Source organism: Pelodiscus sinensis, chromosome 1 (genome assembly GCF_049634645.1).
Source record: "Pelodiscus sinensis isolate JC-2024 chromosome 1, ASM4963464v1, whole genome shotgun sequence".
In the NCBI taxonomy this organism is placed as follows: Eukaryota; Metazoa; Chordata; order Testudines; family Trionychidae; genus Pelodiscus; species Pelodiscus sinensis.
In genome coordinates, this window is record NC_134711.1 from 128,484,867 (window position 1) to 128,509,114 (window position 24,248).

General features: G+C 43.0%; 1 protein-coding gene across 4 annotated transcripts in view; it reads right to left on the reverse strand.

Annotated features, from left to right (window-relative positions):
* DUSP16 (dual specificity phosphatase 16) overlaps positions 1-24,248 on the reverse strand; it is a 91,320-nt gene that overhangs the window by 34,036 nt on the left and 33,036 nt on the right. For all 4 annotated transcript variants that reach the window (XM_075901133.1, XM_075901123.1, XM_075901127.1 and 1 more), the window contains 2 exons: positions 15,021-15,612; positions 13,651-13,789 (listed from right to left, as the gene is read on the reverse strand). In XM_075901133.1, coding sequence (XP_075757248.1) covers positions 13,651-13,789; positions 15,021-15,251 — 370 coding nt within the window. In that variant the 5' untranslated portion in view covers positions 15,252-15,612. The remainder of the gene's footprint in view (positions 1-13,650; positions 13,790-15,020; positions 15,613-24,248) is intronic.

The window sequence follows — 24,248 nt, forward strand, 5'->3', positions numbered from 1 at the left end:
GTTCATCTTCAAGTTTGACACAATCAACTCTGGATTAAACAAAGACTGTGAATGGCTTGCTAACTACAGAAGCAGCTTCTTCTCTCTTGGAATTCACTCCTCCAGATCAGCTACTAGAAGTGGGCCTCATCCTCCTTGATTGGTTCCACCTCCTCATCTCCAGCCTGATTCTGGCCTGCATATTTATACCTGCCTCTGGAAATTTCCACTACATGCATCTGACGAAGTGGGTCTTTGCCCACGAAAGCTTATGCTCCAACACTTCAGTTAGTTTATAAAGTGCCACAGGACTCCTCGCCGCTTTTGAATAATCTATTATAGGAGCAGATTGTGCTAGATTCTGGATCTACGCCCTAGATTTATAAAGTGCAAATAACAATACAGTCTGTAGCTTAAACATATTACCAGTATGCTCTAATACCCATTTAACTATTCAAGATGAAATCCTACTACAAAGGCATTTTAAGCTAGGGGGGAAATTACAAGTCTCCTCTCCTTGTGCTATGTTCCAGGGACTTATTTTAAGTATTCACACCTTACAGTTCCTTCAGGTGGTTCAAACTAGGACTTCATACACACTTCAATGGGTAGTGTGGATGAAAAATAAATTGGCAGATTTCAGCAAAATTTAAATATTGGCAGATTCTGAATAAAAATACTTAATTTGCATAGCATGCTTGCTGAGAGCAGCTTAAAGGCCCTTTTATAAAGTTTCCTCACCCCTGCAAGATAGGTGTTATCCCCATTTTATATGTGGAGAACAAAGACAGAGTGGAGGTAAAGTAGTCACACAAGAAGTCCCTGGTAGTCACTTAACTCAAAATCCAAATCTCATAACTCTTAGTCTCTAGCTTCCTCAAACACCCTCTTTTTACCACAAACACAAGCTACTCATCTCTAATTTTAAGTCCATGAATAGGTTAGCTGTCCCTAACTCCTCTCTGATTAGTAATAAGCAGTAACGATCCCTGCTCCAGATGCCAGACTTCTCTGCCTATCAGTCCAATTTCACCATTGTCCTGTCTCCAATGCAGTCCACTTGTGCAGGGAAGGAACTTCCTGCTAAGCTCCACAAGACCACTATGATATCCTCTTTCAAATTCTCCTGAAAACAACAACTCGTCCTCACCTCTGCAGTGGTGCGCAGAAAATACTCAACAGCAAGTAGGCTGCTGAAGACTGTTAGACTAGTCTGATCAGTGTGTTACCCTAAAGCAGTGGTTTTTAAAGTACAGCTAGTGACCTGGCACTGGGTCGTGGAATAACAGGCACAGGGTCGCCTTGCTGTAGGGTGATCAGGTGACGAGAGGGGATGCTAAAGCAGGCTTCCTGCCTATGGACTGTGCTGCGTCCCAGAAGAGGTCAGCAACAGGTCTGGCTCTCAGGTAAGGGAGCCATGGGGCTCCACATGTTGCCCCAAGCTCCATCTCCAGAAGGGACAGTGCATACTGGCGAGAGCAACATGCAATCTGATTAGCTTCAATGATGAGGTAACTGGCTCGGTGGAGATAGGGTCCAGAGTGACTTAGACAAATTGGAGGATTGGGCCACAAGAAATCTGATGAGGACTTGGGATGGAAGAATCCCAAACATAGTTACAAGCTGGGGACCAACCAGTTAAGTAGTAGTTCTGCAGAAAAGGACCTAGGGGTTACAGTGGATGAGAAGCTGGATATGAGTCAACCGTGTGCCCTTGTAGCCAAGAAGGCTAATGGCATATTAGGTTGCATTAAGAGGAGCATTGCCAGCAGATCCAGAGATGTCATTATTCCCCTTTATTCGGCTTTGGTGAGGCCACATCAGGAGTATTGTGTCCAGTTCTGGGCCCCCCACTACAAAAAGGATGTGGACGCATTGGAGAAGGTCCAGCGGTGGGCAACCAAAATGATTAGGGGGCTGGAGCATATGACTTATGAGGAGAGGCTGAGGGACTTGGGTCTATTTAGTCTGCAGAAGCGAAGAGAGAGGGGGGATTTGTTAGTAGCCTTCAACTTCCTGAAGGGAGGTTCCAAAGAGGATGGAGAGAGGCTGTTCTCAGTAGTGACAGATGGCAGAACAAGGAGCAATGGTCTCAAGCTGTGGTGGGAGAGGTCTAGGTTGGATATTAGGAAAAACTATTTCACTCGGAGGGTGGTGAAGCACTGGAATGGGTTACCTAGGGAAGTAGTGGAGTCTCCATCCCTAGAGGTGTTTAAGTCTCGGCTTGACAAAGCTCTGGCCAGGTTGATTTAGTTGGAATTGGTCCTGCCTAGAGCAGGGGGCTGGACTTGATGACCTTCTGAGGTCTCTTCCAGTTTTATGGTTCTATGATTCTATGAACTGCTTGTGTGCCTCCACCTAGGAGCTGGACCTGCTGCTGGCCACTTTCAGGGTGCACAGCGGTCCAGGGTGACAGGACACACAGGAAGCCTGCATCAGCACCCCTGCTGCACCACTAACTGGGGGCCACCAGAAATAAGCCTGTGCCCCAACCCAGAGCCACCAATCCCCTGGCCCAGCCCAGAGCCACCTCCTCCACCTCTAACCCCTCATCTCCAGTCTGACCCTGGAGCCTACACTGTAATCAAAAGTGTATGTAGGAACATGGGCAAAAAAGGGTCTTCAACTGGGTCACCAGAAAAAAATTTGAAAACCCCTGCCTTATAGTCCCCACTGTCTCTTGTATCCATCTTTTACCACCTAAGTGCATGACAAAGAATTCTCTGGGGTAGAATTAGTCTTTTCACTGAGTATGTACCTTATAGCTGGGGACCAACCAGCTAAGTAGTAGTTTTCCAGAAAAGGACCTGGGGATTACAGTGGATGAGAAGCTGGATATGAGTCAACAGTGTGCCCTTGTAGCCAAGAAGGCTAATGGCATATTAGGTTGCATTAAGAGGAGCATTGCCAGCAGATCCAGAGATGCGATTATTCATCTTTATTCGGTTCTGGTGAGGCCACATCTGGAGTATTGTGTCCAGTTCTGGGATTCCCACTACAAAAAGGATGTGGACGCATTGGAGAGGGTCCAGCGGAGGGCAACCAAAATGATTAGGGGGCTGGAGCATATAACCTACGAGCAGGGTTTGCTGAGCTGCGGCGAGCCCTGCTCACCAGCTGCGCTGTCCAGCGATCTGTGCATGCGCAGATCATTCTATGCATGCACAGATCGCCCAAACCTGGCTCTTCCGGGTTGTAATCTACTCGCCAAAGGCGAGTAGATTACATAGTTTGTCGAGCCCTGCCTATGAGGAGAGGCTGAGGGAGTTGGGTCTGTTTAGTCTGCAGAAGAGAAGAGTGAGGGGAGATTTGATAGCAGCCTTAAACTTCCTGCAGGGAGGTTCCAAAGAGGATAGAGAAAGGCTGTTCTCAGTAGTGATGGATGGCAGAACAAGGAACAGTGGTCTCAAGTTGTGGTGGGAGAGGTCCAGGTTGGATATTAGGAAAAACTATTTCACTAGGAGAGTGGTGAAGCACTGGAATGGGTTACTCTAGTGGAGTCTCCATCCCTAGAAGTGTTTAAGTCTCAGCTTGACAAAGCCCTGGCTGGGTTGAGTTAGTTGGGATTGGTCCTGCCTATAGCAGGGGGCTGGACTTGATGACCTTCTGAGGTCTCTTCCAGCTCTATGGTTCTATGATTGTATAGGATCCTGACCTCAGCTCACACTTCTAGATAGTATACAATAAAAATAAATCACTAACCACTAGGCAAACCTTCCTTCTAACCTCACTTTAAAAAGTTACTTTGAGAAGATTAAGACATGCTGTACTCTAATCACTGAATGCCCACAAGTGCTTTAGGGATTCAACAACTGAAATTTTCCCCTTAAGTGTCTAGAAACGAGTGCCCTTTTTAAAGTGGGTTGAGAACGTGTTGACAAAAGCCCTAGAAAGCAAGAGCCGTGTGTGTACCTTATCTCCTCCTAAGCCAAAAATGTCCTCATTATTGAGACCGTCAGGAAATTCAGCTTGTATGAAGAGTTACGTTGTCTCACAGGCGCTTAAAGATCCTGCTTGTGAACAGCAGAAGTTTTGCCACAGCAAGCGCATGTGTAAACGATTCTCTAGCAGGAGTGCAAAACCCACTCATTGCGGATAAAAGTATTTGCTGTCAAGTGTCATGAAACAACATTCACATACACTGACTTTTAGTGGCAAGGCTGTGTCAACATAATTTTGTCACTAAAGCTGCGTAATGCAATACACCCTTAGTAAGAAGGACAGAGAGTTCCACGTATCACTTCATTTTCTCCTTATGCTTCTGTTGAAGAGGAGCAACATCACTCACTCTGACGGGAGCCCAGTGCAGTTCCTCTCTTCCAAAAATCTAATGGCAAAGCCCAGAAGGGTTGCACCAGCTTTCTAACTGCAGGTAATGGGACCCCCATGTTGCTCACTAGATCATCTCAAGGAGATGGCATACAGGTAGGAGGCAGCCCCAGCTGTGCAAAGGCTGGTGTGGGTTAATGACCCAATGCTTCCTCCCTGCCCTCAGTAACCGGACTTTCAGTCTGTGCACCATTTAGGGTTGCCAGGTTCCCTCTGACTGAACTTTCTGGTTGAAAACTGAACACTTGTCAACCTAAATGGCATCTAGACTCAGAAATCAAAACCCAGACAGTGAAGTAAAACCTGGATGGGTGACAACCCTAGCAGCCCAGGAGAAGAGGAAGAGAGAAGGAATTGAATGTGGGAGAAGGTGAGAGAAAACTGACTTTTAGTGAGGCTCTCTATCTGAGAGAGGTTAAAACATCAATAGAGTTGAAGTTGTGTCTTGCTCAAACTGATAGAAACAAAGTTAATTTTAGATACCACAGTTTAGAGATTTGAATGAGGTTATTGGAAATCTTACAGAACACCTATTAAAATGAACTCCAAAGAGAAAGCATGTTTAATTTTTTTCCCTCTTGAAATATTTAGCACAACACCTTGTAGCCTGACAATCATGTTTCTGAAAAACCAAAAGCCACCTACATATGGATATGTGGCAAGATTCACAGAACAACTCCTTCCTTAGCTACTTGACTGAAGCTAGAGATCAAACTCGTAACAGCGTTTGTTTGAAAGGGTAAATGGTCTGTTGGAGGAGCCCCAAAACAAAGATTTTATCACCCTTTAGTTTCTTTCAGTTTGATTTTCCAATCTTGGATTCTATTTAGAGATTATCAGAGTTAAACCGTGAGACTTTTCTTCAATGTACCCTCTCAACATACATAGGAGGGAAAAGAAAAGAAGGGAAAAAAAAAACAAAAAAACAAAAAAACCCCACACACCCTACTCATCTTTTTATCAGTTTCTCAGCACTGCCAAGCTTGACTTTGGGAATGGCTATGCATATTATCTCTGAGTTAAATATTCATTTAATTGATGTTCGGTCAGGAGGCATGGGAAGTGAGAGATGGCAGAATCCAAATTTCAGGTGACAGCAAGCATTAACTAGAGACACAGCAAATGATCGATAAAAGATTTCCTACTTACAATCTAGAAAACCAAACGACTTCTGGATTTCTTTTTTTTTTCCCCCTCCTCAGGTAGGCCCACTTCCATTTGTGAATTTTAAAAAGGGGGACTAATACTCCTTTAAATAAAAAGTTCATTAAAAAAAATGAAGCTATGTACCAACATTTCTAATTGTTTAAAGAATGTATGCAAAGTAATCAGGCTAACCAAATAGATAACCAAGTCCAACTTATCTACCACATTTCTGTTTTCATATGTGGATATTCTCAGTAGCAAATGTACTGAAACAACATAAAGAAGTCTAGCCTAGATCCAAAGCCCGTAAGAGCAAACAAGAATTTTAAAAGTTTCTATCCTCCAAACAAGAGCTGAACTGAGACTGAGGTCATGTGAGGGTTTTAGAGATGGCTTATGTACCATTCAATAGCAAAATTCAACAGTATTAATATAAAAATCTGTAAGTATACAATTACAAGAACTTCAGGGAAGAGAGTACTTTCCTTCTAGTAGGATTTTATATTCTTCAATTGTGGTTTATGAATGGCACCTTCAAAACTGTGTTCCCATTCTGTATTTCCCCACCCCCATACATATTAAAATATTTATCTAAAGCTACAGCCACTCCCCATTCATAGCAAAGAAAGTTAAAAAAAAAGTGGTCTGAATTTTTATGAATCTGCAATGCTTCCACCTTGTTTAAATGAACTGCAGATCTACTCAGCTCATTACAGTTCATGCATTCCAGCTCAGCTAAACAGGGACACCTACTATTTTCCATTACATAAGTTCACGCAGCAGAGTTCGGTTAGGAACAGTGCCATTTCAGCAGACAACTTTTTTTTCCCTCCTTGCGCTCTCCAGTTCTAGCCCTTCACACAGATTTTTGTCGAGTTCTTAGCCCAGATTAAAACACAAAGTCCATTATTAGTATAGCAATGAATAGAAGTCTCCTAGCCAGATCATAGCCCCATTTGCTGGGATGCTTTACAGTGCTCATCCGTGGGGGTTAGGCCAGAACATCGATTTCTGTACAGTGCTAACAGCAGGCCCAGGAACTGTGTGCTGGGGAGGCCAAATGAGATCGACTGAGGAACACTTAAGAGCACAAAAGTCTTTACTAAGGCTGTTCCAGAAGTAAAACTGTGTGCAGGACAGTGTTTTCAAATGGCAGTCAGGCACCTATCATTTGTGCCTTTGAAAACCTCTCCCTAGTTCTCTAATCCTTAAGAATGAAACTCACTGATGCTAACTGAAGGAGTTGAATCATAAGTGATGCAGGTAGAAAGATTTATAGCTCAGATTGCCTGTCACTTTCCATTATTAAACTGTATTCAGTTGCTTAGAACTTTGTAAAAACTTCAACCATGAAGGCTGAGCTTTTACATGCCAGGAATCTATTTTGGGCTTTTTTTGGGGGGGGGGGGGGGGGAGAGGAGGAAAGAAGTGTGAGAGAAAGGGGCAGGGAGGAGAAGTTTAATCAGAAACAGTTTGGCCATTTCTTAGTTGAGGGAAGAATATACTCAGTGGCGGATTTAGGGCAGGGCAAGCGGGGCGGTTGCCCCGGGCCCCGCGCTTCCCGAGGCCCCACGCATGCACCATGGTGCCACGGCGCATGTTCCGTGTCAAAGGAGGGGCCCCGCAAAATTTCGCTGCCCGGGACCCTGGACCCCGCGGCGCTCTCCTCCGCCCCTGAATATACTGCAGACCCATTAAAAAAATAGAATTTTTTGAAAAGCTCTAGCACTTCCATGCTTTCAAGCAGAGAACTGAAGTTTGGCAAGGGGCCTACCCAGAGGTAAAGGATGAGCTTTTGCGGTCTCAGAGGGAGAAGGGGTAGCTATCCAAATGTGGCCAAGTTATAAGCTTCTGAGAAAAAAAAAAAAGTTTTGCAGATAAATTCTCCCAAGATTTTGTCTGCACTGGGCATATGCCAACCCCTGTCTGTAGCTAACTGCACATATTCCCTCCCATGCCTACAAGGGCCAACGGACTTTTGCAACTGCTCCACTTGGCTGCCTGAGGCCAGGGTGGTGCCAGGTACCAGAACTGAACATCAGAACAGAAGAATGGCTGTACTGGGTCAGGCCAAAGGTCCATCTAGCCCAGTAGCCTGTCTACCAACTGTGGCCCAGAGAAGGTGGACGGAAGACAATGATCAAGCGATTTGTCTCGTTCCATCCATCTCCAGCCTCTGACAAACAGAGGCCAGGGACACCATTTCTATCCCCTGGCTAATAGCCTTTTATGGACCTAACCTCTATGAAATTAGCTAGCTTCTCTTTAAACTCGGTTATAGTCCTAGCCTTCACAGCCTCCTCTGGCAAGGAGTTCCACAGGTTGACCACGTGCTGTATGAAGAAGAACTTTCTTTTATTAGTTTTAAACCTGCTACCCATTAATTTCATTTGGTGTCCTCTAGTTCTTCTATTATGGGAACTAATAAATAACTTTTCTTTATTCAACCTCTTCACACCACTTATGATTTTATATACCTCTATCATATCCCCCTGTAGTCTCCTCTTTTCTAAACTGAAAAGTCCCAGTCGCTTTAGCTTCTCTTCATATGGGACCCGTTCCAAACCCCTAATCATTTTAGTTGCCCTTTTCTGAACCCTTTTTCAAGGCCAAAATATCTTTTTTGAGGTGAGGAGACTACATCTGTACACAGTATTCAAAATGTGGGCGTACCATAGTCGTAGCCAAATTAGCCCCCATCATACTGTACACATAATTGGGGTTATTTTTTCCAGTGTGTATTACTTTACACTTATCCACATTAAATTTCATTTTCCATTTTGTTGCCCAATCACTCAGTTTGTGGAGATCTTTTTGAAGTTCTTTTTGAACGGAAAGAAGAGAGACCATCTGTCCGGGCGTGAGGGGGGTGTGATGTGGAGCAGGAAGTATAAAAGGGGCATGAAGGGTCATGTGCCCCCACACAGAGTGGGCAGGAGGGGCAAGGGACCAGCCAGAACTTAGGCAAGGAGGTGCCACTTCCTCACTGGACGCACTCACTGGCAGAAGTGGGGGAAGCAGAGCAAGGCAACCCCACATGCTTTGTTCTCCTGGCTGCACCACTCTGGGAGAGGCGGTGGTACCACCCCCGCACTCCCGGCAGGAGTGGAGTAACGCAGCTGGGGGAGCAAAGCGAGATGGGGCTGCCTTACTCCACTTCCCTCTGCCTCTGCTGGTGAGTGCGGAGAAGGGACTGGAACCTTGCTGTGGGCGCGCACACACCCCAGCTGCCTCAGTTGGGGGAAGAGGTAGAGAGAGGGAAGGGAAGGATCAGGGCTTGGGCAGAGGAGGTTGTCTCAGCCCTTCCCTGGGCAGAGGGGGCATCTCATGGCCAGTGACCCCACAAATCCCTCCTCACCAGTCGCTTCTACCTCTGTCCTCTGCTCTTCCCCGCTCTGGGATTCAAGTCAAGAGGGAGAGAATTGAGACAGGAGGAACCTATAAATGATTAGAACCTGGAATTGAACTCTGTTTCCAGGTGACACTTGCTAGGAAATAGCTGTGAGCCCAACCCACTCGCAGAGTGCATCTCCATCCCTCTCCAACGGTGTTCACATAAACAGCAGGCTGTTAGCTTCTAAGAGTTATGTCATAAGTAAGGTAGTACGGGACTGCTCTGGAGAACCACAGATACCAACTCTGCTGGTGATCTGTGTGTACATGGCCGAAAGAAGGGTCTATAAGGCATAGAACCACACACTGAATGACGAAGATACAAAAATACTGAATTAATCCTGTGTGACAAATAAGGAAAAGGTCCTGTATAAACAAATTATGTGATCATGTCATTAGCTATTGTGCCATACTGTAGATGTACATGGGGGCCAAATTAGGGTTGCACAGGTAACCTTCTTTTTGGCATTTCCTAGCGGTTGAATGCATGAATTTGCAAACGCCACATTCTTCTACTACAGTGCTCTGGAGCTAGCGAAAACACGATCTCATGCACATTTTCTATAACTGGCCTTATTCATGTTGGATGAATGGATAAGATGCCAGTTCTAGCAGTATATGGGTGCCTCAGGCACACGTGGCAATTCAGTGACCGACAGAGAATTGCCCTATTGCCACCAGCACTCCCTACCCAAAGGCAATCCCAATGAAATGACTAGAACTGTGTGTAACAAAGGATTGCAGATGCAGGCCTGGATCTAGACATTTATACATTCGCATTATGGTTCTGCTCCTTCAACACATAAGCACTACAACAAAAACAGCTTCTCTTAAAAAAGGTCCTCTGTGAGCCACCATCCAGTTTACGAGCTAGGAACAATGTTCAAATCACTTTCTCCCTCCCCTTCAAATCCTGCTCCCATTTAAATCCATGGACGTTGTGCCACTGATGGAATAGGGGTAAGCACTGAGTGCCCATTTTTCAATATCATAAGCACGGTAGTAAATTCACAAGCCAAAACAGGTCTTTAGACTCCCAAGAACGTTGCCGCCAAAATTTGAAGTGTTTTTACTAGGTCAAATTAAGGAGTTTAACTAACAGTGTCCCTGTAAGGAGTTTTCCAGCTGTAGTTTCAATTAAAAGCAGACAGGGGGTGGGGAGGAGAAGGTTGCCTTTATAAAGCCTCAGTTAAAAAAGGATGCCAAAACAACTCACTGAACATTCAGAAATGGGGATCAGTGAGTGAGATCACTCCCAAGAATTCTATTAACTGGATGTTGAGTAACATTTTCCTCCTCCTGCACTTGTTTATTTCAGGTCACCATTTTAAATAAACTACACAGTGATTAAGAATAAACCTTTAGACTAAGGTTTTTCCTTTCTTCAAGGTGCCTTGACCCCTGAACTTGTTATGAGCCATAAACATTTTACAAGCATTTGTAATCAACTTGCTGAGGGAAGAATTTTATTCAGTCTTTTACAGAGCAAGATACCAGCAATCTATTGCTTAAAATTTTTTTTTACACTAACCTTTTTTTAAAAACAGGCAAAAATTTTCATTCCATTAGATTCCTACTTAAAATACTCCCAAGCAGAAAAGACAACTTTTCTAAGATTATATTTCATACTGTGGCACAGTCTACCACTTTGTCCACCAGTTGTATAAGACTTGCTCCTTTTCTAGTTATTAACCTTCTATTAAAAACAGAATTGTACACTGGGCAAGATATTTTCCTAAATGAATACTAAAAAAAAGAGGAAGCTGGATATAAAAGAAGGAAACTTGGAGATGAAGCAGCATGCCTTGAGTATACACATAAGAAACTGCTATAAAATTGATACAATTATTTGGCAAACGTTTCCTGAAGTAGCATAGTTATTAATCTACTACGAATAGCAAATATTTCCACCTCTCCATTATCTTTGTATTCAGCAACCACAAAAAACTGATGAGCCGCACTCTACATGGTGGTGAATAATACAGCCTCTCCTTCACTTAGGAAAAAGCTTTATAAATGCACGTTAAAGTATATACAGTTGGGACCTTGCTGATTTAGCACCCTTGGGACCTGAGTGGTCCCAAACGACAGTTTTCTGGACCAGGGGAGGTCCATCCTGCTCCTCGCAGTAGGCTCACTGCCCTTAGTCCTGCTGGGACTGCGCTTCCTGCCCGGGGCCAGGGCGACACTCCCTAGTGCACTGACATCAGGTAGTCACACTTGCTGGTAAGGGCTCAACTTTAGTGGAGGAGCCTAGACCAGCTAGCACTTTAATAGTTTAGGCCAGGCTAGACAAAATACACAACTGGAGTGCTAATAAGAAACCTTTAAATTAAATAAATGTTACATCATATAAACAAACATTAAACAAACACACAAATAAATCTGTAAATATGACCTACAAAAAGTGGGATTTCCCTGGGCCTGGAGAGCTGAGGTGCTTTTCCTCTGCTTTATCACTCACTCTTCTACTGGATTCCACAGAAAAGTCTGTGTGGCTGCATTGTAGGAATTAGGAGGGGGATGGGAGCAGAACAGGAGACTGAACATGTTTCCCTGCTCAGCACCCACTGTCCCTCTCACACACTCACCCACTGTCCCTCTCACACACTGTCCCTCTCTCACACATATACATACACACTCCAGCTTCGAGTCCTATTGCGCTTCCATCACAATTGACACAAACGATACCACTAATAGGAAACTGACAATAGATGCACCAGAGAGTCAGTCTCTACAGGACTTTGGTATCTTTTCTTCACTGGTCCAGTGACTCATTTGCCCATCCCCATTCATGGATGACAGCTCCCTGAAAATCCCAAGAGGGAAGCCTCATGGAGTTCTCTAGCTGCCTCTCTCAGGTTCCTCCGCAGGTGCTCTGTCCCTTACATACTACAGAGCATACGAATTTGGTCAGTCTCCCCTCTGGGAGCATTAAGTGTAAATACTCTGTACTGTGACATGGTGTAACAATCCAGTGCAGGTCCTTTTTTTTTTTTTTTTTTTTTTTTTTGAGGTGGGGGTGGGACCCAAAAACACACACAAACAAAAACCACACCTCAATGAAGCCAGTTGGACAGGTTAGACACTGGAAACGTTTCATGAGAAAAGGGATTCATGATGTGGCATGAACTGCTTCTAACAAGTCCATTGTAAACAAAAAACAGTTTCAATTTTAATAGAGCATTAGTCACATATCTCAGAGCCTCTCAATGAATGTATCCAGTGCCCTGAGGGTAACTCTATTCCTGCTTATTGAGTGGAGTGGGGGATGGCTCTACAGCCAAGTAATTCTTTTTGTGTAGGAGACAGAAAGTAAAGCTCAGGAGCATAACCTCTTGATAAGAAAGCCAAGTAATAAAACTAGTCTCTGAGCACCCTGACAGTTATAGTTCCACTGTGTCTGTGCAGAACGCCCACTGAAGTCAAATGCAGGTGTTCAAGGGTAGGATTTTATCCCATAACTTCATTTTGCTTCAAGCACAGGAGACTTTTCACTGGATCAATAGCAGCAATCATTTAGTTTCTTTCTGGTGGGCGATCTCCCTTTGATCCCTATACCCAGCTTTTCCAAGTTAGAATTGGCCAATTTTCTTTCGTTTCTGTCAACAACCAAAGCCATTCACCACTACCATTGGATGAAATCATGAAACCGCAAATGCACCCTCCAGTTACAAAGGAAATATTTCTTTAGAATTTCTTCCCTTCACCCATATCCCCTACATTTCGTTTTCTTATAACCATTGTCTCCTTAATTTCTATGCACCTTTGCCTTCCCAGTAACTGAAGTAGTTTCTTTGAGGGTCTTTGTTGTTGTTGTTGTTTTGTTTTTGGAAGGCGAGTTTTTGAAAATGTTCCCTCCCTTGATAAACAAGCCCTGCAAACCTTCGTTTCAGCTCAAGAAGATCGTCCCTTCTCCCTCACTTGCCCAGATAAGGATGCAGGAACTAGAGTAGAAGATGCAAGCCACATCTCTAAAAGCAGAGTGTGCTGCATCCACAGTATTGTTGGTTCCTCTTCGGCCCAAAGACCAAAATCCACCCTAAACTGATGTGTGCACGCCTCCCATTGGTCCACTTACCCTACAGTGTTAGCTTGCCCATTTCTATGTAGAGTTCTCTCTTCTGCCCACTTTCTCCCCCTTTACCTGGTATGAAATGTGTGTCTGTCCATCTTCTTCTGAATAAGACAGCCTGCTGCTCCCCTCCTTCAATCCTCAAACACGCCCCCCTGCTCCTCCCCAAAAAAACCCTAATCCGGTAGAATATCAGCTCTCTCTTTTGCCAGTTCAGACTTTGGGAAATTTGAGAGTAGTGGAAAGGAGAGAATAGATTTTTAAAGCCACACAAGATGGAGAATATGGTGTTCGTTTCCAGAGTGTGGACATTTTAGTTCTATGATCTGGCTCAGCGATGAAGGGACACTCCTCTCCCTCCCTGCCCCCCACCTTCCCAAGGCTTTGAGAGCCAGGCACTGCATTCCTAATGCAACTACAGGGACAAATATAATCAACATTTCTAGGTAAAAAGGTCTAAAGCCCAATTCTCATTTTATGGAGCCATAGTGTAAATAGAAGTCAGGACCTTAAGCTTTATAGAGAGGCCTGCATGTGCAATGTATACATCTGCACTTAGTACTGTAACTATTTTTAAACCCTACAGTGAAGTGTATAAACTTAAATAAACTGACTATAGCATGTTCAGTAGAATACTTTCCTTAATATATGCACAAAGGCAAAAGCATGCACACTCTCTTTACATACAGAATTATACCCTCCCTCTCTCGAGCAATCTTGCATCCTACCTGAAAGTAAGTGTACAGAGTTGAAGTTGTTCTCCAGCTTGCCCAGAAGTACAGTAAGAAAGCAGTCAGATGAGAGAGAGGCAACATCCTTGGAACTGTGATCATATACCACCACCTCCTGCTTGCAGTCAGTCTCAATCTGAAAAGCAAAGAATCGAAGGTAAGGGAAAGGATAGGAAACTTCCCCTCCCCCTTCCACACCCCTTACACAACAGAACTAAGAGACCCTACATATTTACTGTCCAGTGATTCCAGTACCTGGATTTTACATAAAAAATGATATTTTTATACTTATTAGACCTGACTGAACTGTATCCCTCTAGGTACAGTAAATGGAATGTCTGATCAGGGCTGAAGCTTGCATGAGGTTTGTCCACTGGGCAAAACTGAGCCACTTTAAACAAAAAAGTTTACCTGAAATAAGGATGTTTTGCATGCAAATATAAAGCAGTAAACTTTAGTTTCTTCTCTCAAACTATTTACCTCTCCAAAGACATTAAACTGCTGCAAATCTATTTTATTACACCTATAAAACATGTTAACTTAATTTTTTGAAAATTATACATTCCAGATTACACTATGTATAAAATGTCAACCTGAAGCAAAACATTCATGCAGAGCGAGTATCTGTCTATTTCTCCTCTCTCCATCTTTTCTCCCACACCCAAAATATTTTGGAAACACTGATAGACCTCTTAAATAAAATTTGAAAATAGAGATCCATTTAAATTACACTTACATTTTATTTGGATTTAAAAGAAGCAATTCAGAGTTAAACCAAAGGGAGAGAGAACTGTATCTTACATTTCTCCAGAATGGGGGAGCGGGGGTTTGCAATGTACACATTTCTTTCCATAACATACAAACCCCTTATTAAGCAATCCTTGCTGCCCTAAAAGGCCATTCCAAACAATCCCTGAAAAGTATGAAATACAGTTCTCTCCCACATGTATAAGAATACAACTTCCCACAAGTGGATTTTAATGTTGGTCTCTCAATTGGTTCCTTACCATAAGATTGACTATATTTCATGCACCAAGATGTTCGGTGTTTAATTTGCAAAAATAGAGTGGAAATACGAATTAGCTATATATAAAGGACCATAATACACGAAACCCTCTTTTACACAGTTAATAAAAAGGTGAATTGATGTTTTTGGTTTTTTTAACTGGAGTAATCTTAAATTCTTAAAATATGACTAATTTATAACAACACTTCATCAATAGTTAAATTACTATAGCTCTTTAGAACTAGATCAAGTTATGGAAGTGTGCAGATTATCATTTCACTACAGAATAGGTTAATTTTATTTTAAAATTTGACTTCCACACCCTCTTAGAAAGGAAAAAAAAAAGCAAAGCCACCCTTACCTTGTGTTTTGCTGAATGTTGAATGAGTTCTGTAATCACCACTTTGTCCTGCTGCAGCCTCCGCTTCATAAGCTTGGAGCAGTTGATATTGATAGCATCCGAGATGTGGAACGTATTGTATTCCACAAAGGGGCGGCTATCAATCAGTAGCAATTTTTCTGTGCCACTTTCCAGTAAAGCCGCCAATCTCTCAGCAACCATGAGTTGAGTCCTGATCACCTCATCAGCCATGACAACAATAAGGCCTCTTTTACCACCTCCCTCTCTAATTTGCAGAGATGATGTAATGGCTATGTACTCAAAGGCTTAGCCACTCCATTGTACTGAAAGTGTATGAGGTCATGCTGGTAGTGGCTGGCAAAAGAAAAGTTAAACCCATTTTCAGAAAGAGCCCTCCAAGTGAATGTCTCCTGCTTCCAGTTGATGCGCTGCTACAAAGGACTCATTCCACAAAGCAGCCCCTCACATCTGATTCATCAGGAACCAACTATGGAGTAGCCATTTCACAATTCAAACAAAAGATGCTTTTGGGCTGCTACTGCATTACATCATTCTTTACCTATGCTCCCAGCTTTACCACCAGACTCAGTGCCTAAGAAGAAGAAGAAGAAGAAGAAAGAGCTGTAAGTACACAGTATTTGATGTTATCACAATCTAACCCAGTATTCTACAGACATTACATTTTTAATATATACTTGAAGCTTCACATTGTCTTTGCTGTACATTCCAAAGAGTATGGATAATATCTGGACGTGTGGGTTCTGACTCAACTCCAACTATCTGGGCTCTACAGTTACCCCATTCACGCAAACACACTCACTCAGAATTTTGTTGCCACTGAATCAATCTCTTCATAGGACTGTGTGTTAGAAGAGAATTGTCTGACACTGGCCTAAGCAGTGGAGTTTTTATTCAGAAAAGTTTGTTTGGCTGTGCTACAGCAGAGTTAGTGAGAAGACCTACATTTTATTAGAGAAATGTAAGAGCCTGGTGCTTTGAAAATGATTGTGTGTGTGAGAACCTACACACACTCTTAAAAGTTTCACCTTAGAGGTGAGGGCAGGTGTGAATGGAAATTTTCCAGAGCTAAAATGGTACATCAATTCCCCTGATTGGAGAAGGTGATTGAAGAGACCTACAGGACCCAGACATTTTGGGTTCTCATTCAACACAGAGTACTAATGACAGAAGTCTTGTCTATGCTAGAGAAATTCACCATGCCAAGCCCTGTTGGTTCAGTTTAACTGGACTTGTGAAAGGTGTGGTGCAAACATTTACGTACATGCAAAATACCATTCAGAGTTGACTTCAGCAGAGCTCATTACTAAGGGCTTGTCTCCACTGCACCATGCAGACGTTCAGGTCCCAGAGCTCAGGCTGCAGCCAGAGCCTAAATGTCTACAGTGCACTTAAACAACCCCTTAGTCCATGTCAGTTGGCGTGTGCCCTCCACAGCTGTCTACTTGAAGTGCAGATGTACCCAGCATGAACCATTTATGCTTGCAATATAGGCGGTGCAATATAGCCTTCTCAGCTATAAGTGGTTGCATTCTGTGCTGGTTTACATGTGGTTCTGCAAATATATACAAGTATCATGAGTTTTTGTGGGCAAAACCCACTTCCTCAGATAAACAGAGTCAAGAGCAATGTATAACTATTCATCTCACTGATCCACACTACTTCTAGGGTAGAACTCATCATTTACAGCCCTAATCCTGAACTGGGAGCAGTGCAGAGGAAAGGATGGGATTGCAGATTTCCCAGTGTACATCAGGGTCTCCCGGAACACATCTGCAAGCCTAACCAACACAGGTTCCAAGTGTGCAAGGTGGCGAATGCTTTTCAATCCCACTGATTACAAGTGGAGTTGAAGAGCTTAGCACCCTGCAGGAGGCACTTAACATCTCGCAGAGTCAAGTCTGAAGAAAACAACATCTTTATTGTGATAAGCTCATGAATTCAAATTAATTCAGAAATGATTGTACCCATGGCTTCTGCTATAGTAACAGGTCATTTGACAGTAGGAAATCCCACAGCAGTAGGTGCTCTGATAATTAGACTGATTCCAGATTATTCAAGCAGCTACCGTCATGTACCCAAATAATTCAGAAAAGTGAACTAGGTTCACTCTTACAGAAAGAGTTAATTTTTTTTTAAAATCCTTGGATAAATAACTTGTTACGGAGAACAGTGTTGCATTTACCAGAGCAAGAAAAATTCCAGACTTTTACATAAGCAGTCACTTGGGTTGATAAAATGTTATGTATCTATTTGCCAAGACCCCACTGCTTCATGGCAAATTGCCACTATTCCTATTCAGTTCGTTCCGACTTCGTGAAATACATATTGCTCTAGAGCCCAAAAGTATTTCTAAAGAGCCACAGATTCTTTTTAAAGGCCCTAAAAATAAATTTATATGACCAGTTTCTCTCTCTCTCTCTTTCTTTTTTTTTTTTTTTTTTTTTTTTTTTTAAAGAGATGTGTCTCTTTTAGAAAGTCCTTTTAGTACATTTTCTAATACAGTTTTGTAACCTGCAAGCTTCTGGTTATATTAACATAATGGTAATTTGTTACACACACTTTGACTTTAGCTTCACCTCAGTTGGTGGGGCTGCTACTGTTACATTCTAAGTTGCATCATGGGGTTCTGAGTCAGCTCATTGTGCTCCACTGCAACATAAATGACAACATCATGAGGCTGCACTTAATTGCCTTGTCATAAGCAGGTCATTATCTTGCTGATCTTTGGACCAGGAAAGATCTTAGCAAACCCTATTTACAGGATGATCACAGGTACTAAAGTTAACTGGCTGATGTTTTGTAATTCTAGATATGAGGATGACATTAAGTCATCAACATTGAACGTCACCATACTGTACTTTCCCCAGAAATAAATTGTGACATCCAACACTGCTAGCTAGATACTGCATATTATTTTTAAAAAGGACAGTCAATTTGAAATTTAGTCAATTTTTAAAAAAAAGTCAAAAGTGGCTTTTATGTTCTACTCCTGCCCTGGAGTTCTGGGAATCTGTACAGCTTTTACAGGTTTTTTTTTTTTTTTTTTTTTTTTTTTGCATTTGTTTTTAATGTCTACCCATGCAAATCTGAATTAGTAGTCCTTGAACATATACATGACTCAGGTTTTTAATTCCACGATTACATTTCATTCTCCAACCCCAGAACTCTTCCTCATTCAGTGAATACTCTGTATCAGAGGCAGAGGTGCAGGGCAGCAGGCAAGAGCTCATCTTTGTGGAGAACCAATTTTAAACCCCTCCCCTTACGGACCGGCTCTGCTTGCAACCTAAATATCTGGTCTGACAGTGGCCAGTGCCAAATGCTTCAGAAAGAATGAATACAATGGGTCAACTTAACCTTTTTTGGGTTGGGAGCTACTAAGTCAGAGGGGGGAAAAATAATCAGTCGGGCTGCACACAAGTGAGAAGCCAAGTGAGAAGGAGAAGGACACTCCCCACATTCCCCTCACACATCAGAGCATAGAGGGGCCCAGGCTAGTAAATTTTGTGTGTTCCAGCCCTGCGCATGGGGGCAACACAGGCTCCACAATGCTGAGCCTCAGGGGCCAGATCCAGGTCCAGATCAGTAACTGCTAACAGCTGAGAGTACTTTTAAATGAGTTCAGGATGAATTTTGTTCTTCCTGGCTCAGACTAGGAGTGGAGGAAGAGCATTGTCCTTGCATGAATAACCTGCAAAATGTACATTTAAAAATTCTAGTTTGTATTCTTGACTCTACTGCCAATCAACTACTATGATCTAGAGCAGAGGTGGGCAATAATTCTTGATGGGGGGGCCACTCCAAGGTTTTGGAAAGTGGTCAAGGGCCATACTCTTCCATGATATTAATGGAGATGCAAGGTCTGGAATGGAGATTGGGTGTGGAAGGGAGCTCAGGGTAAGGGACTGGGGTGCAGGAGGGAGACTGGAGTCTGGGAGGGAGCTGGGATGAAGCAGGCAGTTGTGACCTAGAGCAGGGGACTGGAGTGCAGGGGTTTGGGATGTGACCTAGGGAAGGAGGGGATTGTGATCTGCAGCAGAAGATTGGGGTGCCAGATCTGGGAAAGGCTGTGGGTGTCAGAGGGGAACAGAGGGTTTCAGTATGTTGAGTGGGGGTGGGGCAAGAGAGTTGGGGCAGGAAAGGGGTGCCAGAAGCAGGCTGTGGCCAAGAGACTTACTTGCCAGCTGTCAAACTAGGCTGCCTGCAGTGTTTAAAATGTTTCCTAGCCAACCAGTCTGCTTGCCTGGCCATGTGCTTGCTTCATGAATAACTGAGCCCAGGAGAGGGGACGTGATTCTTCTCAGCTGCCTGTTATTCTAACAAGCAGCTCCCATTGGCTGGTTTCTGCCAGAAACCAGCCAATGGAAATGTGCTGGGGGCGGGATGGCTCCTAAAACTTCCCCCTCCGATCCAGTTTCGAAACAAATGGAGCCCTGCAACCTCATTTCTGCACAGCGCGTGGGCCAAGGTGGGGAGCCTGCCTGGGGCTCCCTGCAGTCTCCAAGGGCCGGATCTGGTGGCTTAGTGGGACAAATCCAGCCCACGGGCCGTATTTTGCCCAGGCCTGATCTAGAGAATTATATCAGTGATGATGAAGTTCTTGTCCAAATTTCTGAACCAATGTAGAACGCAAAATAGACACATTTAAAAAGACTTAATTTCTTGTTTATTTTCAGTATTTGTGGGAATGTGGTAAGTCTCAATATGCTGCCGTCTGCACCCCAAACAATAGCATTTTTCAGAAAGCTCACCAACACCAGCACTAAATGCCAAGTTCTAGTTACAAATCTTTGACCTGGCACTAGTTTTTTAAAAAATACATATTTAGGCCCCAACAATGCAAACTGCTACCTGACCGGGTTTACAAAATGCCTAATTCCCGTGTAAAGTTGATTTGGTGGAGGATGGAGAAGCTTCTTTGCAATTTCAGAAACTGAACACAAATTGGTTTGGGCTGACCTGAAGCTTTTTTGATTTTTCATTTGCTCTAGGTGCGGATGGCTCAGTCTCTCCTGTTGAAGCTGTACTGCTTTGTGTAGAATACACCCAGGTTGCAGACTCTGCTCCAATTTTAAAGTATCTTTTAAGAGTAAAACAACTTCAACACGAAAGACAGAGGAACTCTCTAGATGAGCTGGAGCAGAGACCAAACCAGCTTTCCCCTATCCAGGTGAATGCTTGAACCACTGGGCTGTTTGGTCAAAGGGCAGGCCCATATGCAGGGTGTGTGTGTGAAGGGTGTGAACCCTTAGGGCACCCAAGGTGAAGGCAGCAATGGCACACTTCCTCCATGCTCTAGCTGGCTGGGGGAAGGCTGGGGTTGATTTCCATTCTCTTGCCCAGGAGCAAGGCTGGTGACAGGGCTGGACTTTGCTTGGGGGCCGAGGGGGGGGGGGGGAAGAATCAGTCCCAGCCTTCCCTGGCCAGCCAGTGCAAGGGGGAGGGAAGCTCAGGCAGAGCGCTTCCTCTACTTTTCCCCAGCCTGCCGAAGCACACTTACCTGAGGAAACATGGTGAGGTGCATTTGCATCTTTGTGGTCCACATTTACAAAAAAGGCACACACACGCACAGAAATTCCTGCTTATGGGCTTGAAGGGGGTACCTCGACTCCACTACTATCATTGCCTACATTTTCTGAATGGTGCCTAAATCCCCTTGTGAAGCTAGCCTGAAAAAAAATCAAAACTCTGATAGCCTAAAAACAAACCACTGACGGTTCTCAATGCTCCCTTTTCCCCTCCTCCCACTCTGACCACACCAACTGCTGCAACGGACATGAATTCAAGAACTGTTTCATCTGACCCAGATTTGGACTGTTCAGCAAAAAGGTATCAGCTGAAAAGTTTCACTCAGATTCGAGTTGTGGTCTGCAAAGTCTTGCCCTTTATTTTCAAAAACGCATTTCTCTTTTTATATCTGCACTGCCGTGCTTTTCATGACCAGCAACTTCAGAGAGCTGAGCTAAGCAAGATTGGTTGGGTTTCCTTTTAAGGAATGGTGGGACATGGAGCATCATGCAAATAATGCTGTTTAAAAGGTTTACCGGTGACAAGTACACTTCTCAAGAACTGGCTGTTACTGTCCTTTTTGTCTTTCAAGTCATGTGTAAGGTTATTGAGAGGCTCTTAATACCAACTCAGAGTGGCCATAAGTGATTATCACCTCTTGTTCTTATTGAGAAGTCAAGCTGTTTATTTCATTCCAAAGATCAATGAGGCTTATTTACAACATTTATTATAGCCGACAAACCTGATTGCTAGAATGAAGTCATGGGAAATGCTGAAGAATGTTGCTGATACAGTGCTTTGCTCAATAATCAACTGCTCACACCCTGTATATTTCTTGGCCTCCTTCCCCACTTCCACCCAAGCAATAAGATCTTTCCAGATGGAAACATTTCTCGTTGTTGGGTGAAAGCATGTGTCATTTGCACTGACAGCTTATCTAATCTGCTTCTGTGCCAGATGTCAGAGTTCAGTTTTTTAGCTTCCCATCTTCAGGGAACAGCAGACAACCAGCAAAAGAGCAGAACTGATTTTAGAAGCTCACGAGCCGAACTTGAGCTTTCAAAATTCACTTCTTCCTGGACACCAAAAGTACCAGGCAGCTAATTCACTTTCACCTCACCATGTTACAATTTATGGAAAAGTGCAAAGTAATGCAAGAAGTCAAGGAGATAGTATAAACATTATCAATTCACTCATCAGGATGTCGCAATTGCCAATGATTACCCAAATCTAAGACGATTTCTGCCGTTGCCAGGTTGGATACTCCCTCACCCTACACAACAAATAAGAAAGTACCTTAAAAAAGTTTTAGCTTTATGTTTCAAGTCAAAAGCAAACACACATGACGATTCCAACTCTCATTATAATTTGCAGTAGTCCCCACCTGCTGTAGATCTAGAAAAGAGATTTCCCCCCCACTGAAATAGAAGGGATGGAGGGGAGGATTCAATTCTCCAGAGACAAACATCTTAGGCTTTGCCCACAATGAAAAGCATGACATTTGCTTTACTGTCCAGCTCTATGAACAGTGGGCTGACCCACCTTCCTTCTGGAAAGTTCAATTCATGCCTGAACAACTGCATTCCATAGGAATATTTACAAGAGCCCTCGGAGGTGCGTATTTTAATGCCAATTAAAAAAAGCTAACTGCCTGCCTTTTGGCTACAGATGGATTTGAAATGGTAGCTAATTGTTCCCATTTCCCTCACATTGCAACTTAGTTCAAAAACTGTGTGGAACCAATATTTAACTTATTTAAGGGTTTAAAGCATATGTATTAATTTCTGTATAAATTCAACAAACATCCGTGGTTAACGCAAGAAGATCAAGTGGAAGCAAGGAAGTAAAATTAAAGACATTAACGCTCATTCTGCACTCAATAGATTCTGGGAAGGTAAACAAAATTTAAATCGCTATCCACCATTGCAGCACTACTTAATGGTCATAACAAACCATTGCCAAATATTGCCAGATTAAGAATCATTTCTGGATTTCATAACAATACAGCATATATAATCTAACCAAACCGTAAGAAGCCATCACAAAAGCGGGCAGAGTTCATTCTGAAAGATGCTGCAAATTCTCTCAAACTAATGCCATCTTGCAATGAAAGGACCTGCAGGAATGGCCATTCTTTTTGCAATAAGGGGCATTAAAATCTTTGCAAAATATAGTATGTTTGCAAATGATATGGTGAAACAATATCCACAGCCACTAACTTGTTTCATTAGCAGATATTTTGTCCCCAGGAGCATGGGGTAAGAAAGAAAGAATGTTAGCCACCAAGGACTAAATTTATGCCAGCAATGGTTCCCTGGTGGCAGAAACTCCTTCAGAGTTCCCCTGCATGTACACATAGGTGTGACAGAGAAAGGTGGCAGGAGAGGGGAAAAAAAAGATTAGCGTACACAGCAAGAGCAGCAGCACAAGATGATCTATTCAAGGCTGTGCCAATTCAACATGTCCTCACAGCTGCTCTCTCCAGCAGAACTACTTTTGAGCCCACACAAGAATTAAACCTGCAAATCTCTTCACTTTGCTCCTCCCTCCTCCCCACTATGAGGAATCCCAATAGAAGGCAGCAGGGTAGGGACAGAGGCAATAGAGGAAAACAGCTCTTTGAGCCATATTTGTTCAGCGTCTGGCTGGAAACCGCTTATTAAGTCTTGATCCCAGTGCTCAACACACCTTTGGTTTTGCTTACAGAAAACTTTGTTAGAGTGATTATTGGAATAATCCCAAAATACCTTTTGCCATGGCATCTGGCTGCCAAAATCTTGACTTGGCCTTTCTTGTGCAAATTCCACCACAATGCCTCACGTAACCGTCATGTGACACATACACAGGCTCTTTTATCCATGATCCACAAACAATTATTAATCTTAGCTTAGCATTCTCCCCATTTTACACCCAGGGCAATGAGGAGGTACAGAGAAGCTAAGTGTCCTGACCAGGCGTATACAACAGAACACAGAACTGTGGAATGCCAGCACACCACTCTATAACTAGACAGCATTCACTCTGCTGAAGATCAGATAAAACCAAACAGACACACTTAGCTGTTTCAGAGCACTTTACTTCCTTCCTTCCCATAAAACATGTTTAGAACAAGAATTGTTCATGACTGAAAACTGCTTAGGCCCCAGCAATGTTCATGACCACACTTAAGTGCACTTGGAAATTCCCTGGCAGAGTTGTTACAGGAACAGACATTTCCTGTAGTTTTCGGAAGCATCTTATCCTCCTTGTGAACCTGGGTGGTGTGAGGGGGAGGGAAAAGAGGATGCTATATTATAATTAAGCAAATTGTGAAAGAGACCCCTGCAAACTTCACATTTGTTTTTGTTCACTGGGAGAAAAGGAGGGAGTTTTCTGCTGACACAAAATAAGTTAATACACAGCAAATAAAGAGACCTGTAAAAATAAGCTTACTATGTTGATTATTTATGGTATATAAGAAAATAATAATTCTAAAAGACTTGAAAGTTAACAGTTGAACCTCAGAGTTACAATCTAACCAATCAATGACACACCACATTAGGAACTGAAAATACACAATCAGGCAGTGATATATATATAAAAAAAAACAAACAAAAAAAAAAAAACAGTACAGTACTATATTAAACAAACTATTCAAAATAGAGGGAAAGGAGCATTTTTCTTCAATATGATAAAGTTTCAAAACTGTATTAAGTCATA